This window comes from Mytilus edulis, chromosome 3, assembly GCF_963676685.1.
Source record: "Mytilus edulis chromosome 3, xbMytEdul2.2, whole genome shotgun sequence".
Taxonomy (NCBI): Eukaryota; Metazoa; Mollusca; class Bivalvia; order Mytilida; family Mytilidae; genus Mytilus; species Mytilus edulis.
Window position 1 is genome coordinate 13,467,110 of NC_092346.1, and position 3,609 is coordinate 13,470,718.

Genomic DNA, 3,609 nt, shown 5'->3' on the forward strand with positions numbered 1-3,609 from the left:
TTGCATAAATTTAGGGTGCAAGCATATGTCCTCCTTTTATTCAAAATATTGATACGTAACAAAATTTCAGTAGTTTTGATACCTCTTGCTGACTTGTGCAACAAAATTATTTGACCGTGTTGACCAAAACTGACCATATGTGCACTTTTTTTTATAAATCTATATACCATGTATACCCGCATAGTAAATCATCCATATTTTTTCAAATTTTTGTTCGCATAAATTTAGGGTACCAGCATGTCCTCCTTTTATTCATAATTTTGATACATAACAAAATTTCAGGAGTTTTGATACCTCATACTGACTTGTACAACAAAATTATTTGACTGTTTATATCAACAGATAATGGACAACCCAAATACCCAACTTTTCTATAGACTAATCAATAGGAACCGTAGCAGCCAACAAACTTCTACAAACTGCTTAAAAATCAATGGGGAATTGAATTTCATACCAGAAGATCAAAGAAGAAGTTTTGCATCCTACTACGAGGACCTGAGTGTCCCAAAGGAAGAGTTATTTGACAATAACTATCTCAACCTATGTAAAATCAGACAGCAGCTATATGAACAAGCAATGGACCAAAGTACTGTGGAACCAGAACTCTTTACAGATACAGAAGTCATGAAAGCAATAGATGAGCTTAATACCAAAAAAAGTGCTGATGAATTTGGGATATCAGCTGAACATCTAAAGTACTCCAAAACTACTATTACCCCTGCATTAACATCAATTTTTAACAACATCCTACTGAATAAAGCAGTACCAACAGCATTTACTTTTGGCCTACTTACTCCAGTACTGAAAAAAACAAAAAGATCCAACTATCATGGGGAACTATCGTGGTATAACAGTCACAGCTACTATTGGAAAAACCTTTGAATATGCTTTTATAGAAAAACTAAATCTAAAATCAAAAACATTGCTACAGTTCGGATTTACAGAAGGATTGTCACCAATAATGTCAAGTCTGCTTATATCTGAAGCCCGCTATGAAATCAAAAAGTCAACTGAAAAATTTTATATATCTGTTCTAGATGTTCAGTCAGCATTTGATGTTGTCCAGCATATAGTTCTTATGGACAAGGCCATTGATCAGAATATTCACCCCACCTATTGGAAGATCCTAACAGAACTATATAATGGGCTTAGCTCCAAAGTAAAATGGCTAGATGGGGTAAGCGAATCCTTCACAATAAAACAAGGAGTTAGACAAGGTGGGATACTCTCTACTCATCTATATAAAATATTTGTGCAGGATTTGTTAGTTGAGCTAGAGCAGAATTCCCTGGGTTATCATCTAGGAGACATCTATATAGGAGCACCAACCTGTGCCGATGATATCGCCTTCATCTCAAATAATGAGCATGAGCTCCAAATAATGTTGAATGTTATAGACAGGTATGCAAAGGAACATCATTACAAAATACATCCTACAAAAACTGAAATAATCGATTGCTCAAAAATTAAAACTGATTACAACTGGACTATGGATGGTAAAAAAGTAAAAACCACTGACTGCAGTGAACATCTAGGAGTAAAAAGAACAGATGGTTCAGAAAATAACTTCAACGTAAAAGACAGAATTCAAACAGCAAGAAGAACAAGGTATGCTCTTATGGGATCTGGAGTACATGGCACCAATGGACTCAACCCAGAAATCTCCTACCAAATTTATAGAACATATGTTATACCAAGATTAATATATGGATTAGAGGTACTTCCATTAACAAAATCTAATCTTGAAGATCTAGAGAAATTTCACAGGAAGAATTTGAGACACCTACAGTCCTTACCAGAAAGGACATCAAATGCTGCTGTCCTACTGTTTTTGGGAGCCTTGCCGATAGAAGCTGAAATACATAAGAGACAACTATCACTACTATATTCCATTATAACATGTGACAATACCAAAATCAAAGATGTCATGAACAGACAGATAGCTACCAATTTCGATAACAAGAAAAGTTTCTTCAGCAAAATACTGAACATTTTAGAGTTATACAGTCTACCTTCAATCAACATACTTCAAAATAGCACACCCAAAAAAAATGCATGGAAGGAAGAAATCAATAGACAAATTCACAAATTTTGGAATGGTAAATTAAAATCTGATGCTTTCAATAAAACCAGTCTTAAATATGTCTGCATAGATAATTTGGAAATAGGAAAAACAGCACATGTATGGAAGCTAAAAAATCAACCCAGAATTGAGATAAGAAAATCCATTGTGAAATCCAGAATGATGACTGGAACTTATATATTGCAATCAGACAAACATAAGTTCACACATTTCTCAACAGAAGCAACATGTCAACTGTGCCATACAGAAAGTGAAGACATAGTACACATGATAACCACCTGTCCTGTACTAAGCACTATAAGAGAGAAATATTTTATAGATATAAAAAAAGTCATTCTGGATAGCTGTGGTCCTGCAAAATGGAATACATACTGCAACAATAAGATGGAAATTACACGTCTGATATTAGACTGGAGCAATTTTAAAGAATCCCTTAGTATAGGAATGGAACTGGCAGAAAAATTAGAGCAGAAAGCTAGAAACCTACTATTCCAACTACATATCAAGAGAATTGAAATATTAGATGCACGGAACATCAAATAATATTGTGTAAAACCAAAGTGTACAGGTATATGAACAATTATACTGTGTATTAATATTCAATATTCAGTGGTTAGTGAAGAAGCAAAAACGGATAAATGTTTATACATATATAAGAACTGTTTTATTAAAAAATGTTAAACATGGAGAAACAAATATATTCAAATTCTCATTACATGGACTAGAGATAGACGATTCAAATAAATGTGTTAGTAAAGGAGACAAAAGGAGGATATTCATCAAGTTGAATTGATAATCACCCGAATGCGAGTTCAGCTCTAAATAATGAGTATAATTTAAATTTACAATCTCTATAAAATGAGAATTGCTATCATATAATTAAAACAATTAAAATTAATGACAAGCTCCTGTATTATAAATGATAATTTTATATGATGCCAAAATATTTTTAACCACATTTTCCACTTAAAACAAAGTAAATTTATTACATGATACTGAACCTAAGAATAAGAACTTTGTTTTTAATGACTGTCTTATTTTATTTTATTTTTTAGCTTTTTAATTAGATAAAAGATTCTAGTTTTTATCAATGAAATTCCACATCGCCAGTCAAGAAAATTGATGTTCACAATTATGAGATATTTTATCATATTAAAATTGATGCAATATATATTTTTACTTTTTAAAATACATACTTGATCCTTTTAAAATAATTAAGTAACCTCATTTTAGAAAATTAATGTATAACTCTATCCTTTTATAAAAAATGGAATTATATATATATATAACTACTATCACTATAGACACTTATTTTGTTTTTGTACAACTTTTAAATATTGTATGGTTAAGTTTTAAAACAAAAACATGTATATAAGACCCTCACATGTAAATACTGCTATGGTGCACATTTCCTTTATTATAATAAAAATAAAATAAAAAGATACAAAATAAAACAATCTGTATATATATATAAAAACAACCTATAAATGAAAGAAAACCTCCTACATAGTGTGCTGTACATAGTT

The 3,609-nt window shown here is 31.3% G+C and overlaps 1 protein-coding gene across 1 annotated transcript; it reads left to right on the plus strand.

The window, feature by feature from the left end:
* Nucleotides 1-961: 961 nt before the first annotated feature.
* On the plus strand, nt 962-2,626 carry LOC139515056 (uncharacterized). Its single transcript, XM_071304615.1, has one exon. It carries the CDS (start codon nt 962-964, stop codon nt 2,624-2,626), a length of 1,665 nt encoding a protein of 554 aa, XP_071160716.1.
* Nucleotides 2,627-3,609: the final 983 nt, after the last annotated feature.

Bases quoted from the DNA above. Each gene is read 5' to 3' on its own strand.
- LOC139515056 (XM_071304615.1), top strand. From the start codon at position 962: ATGTCAAGTCTGCTTATATCTGAAGCCCGCTATGAAATCAAAAAGTCA.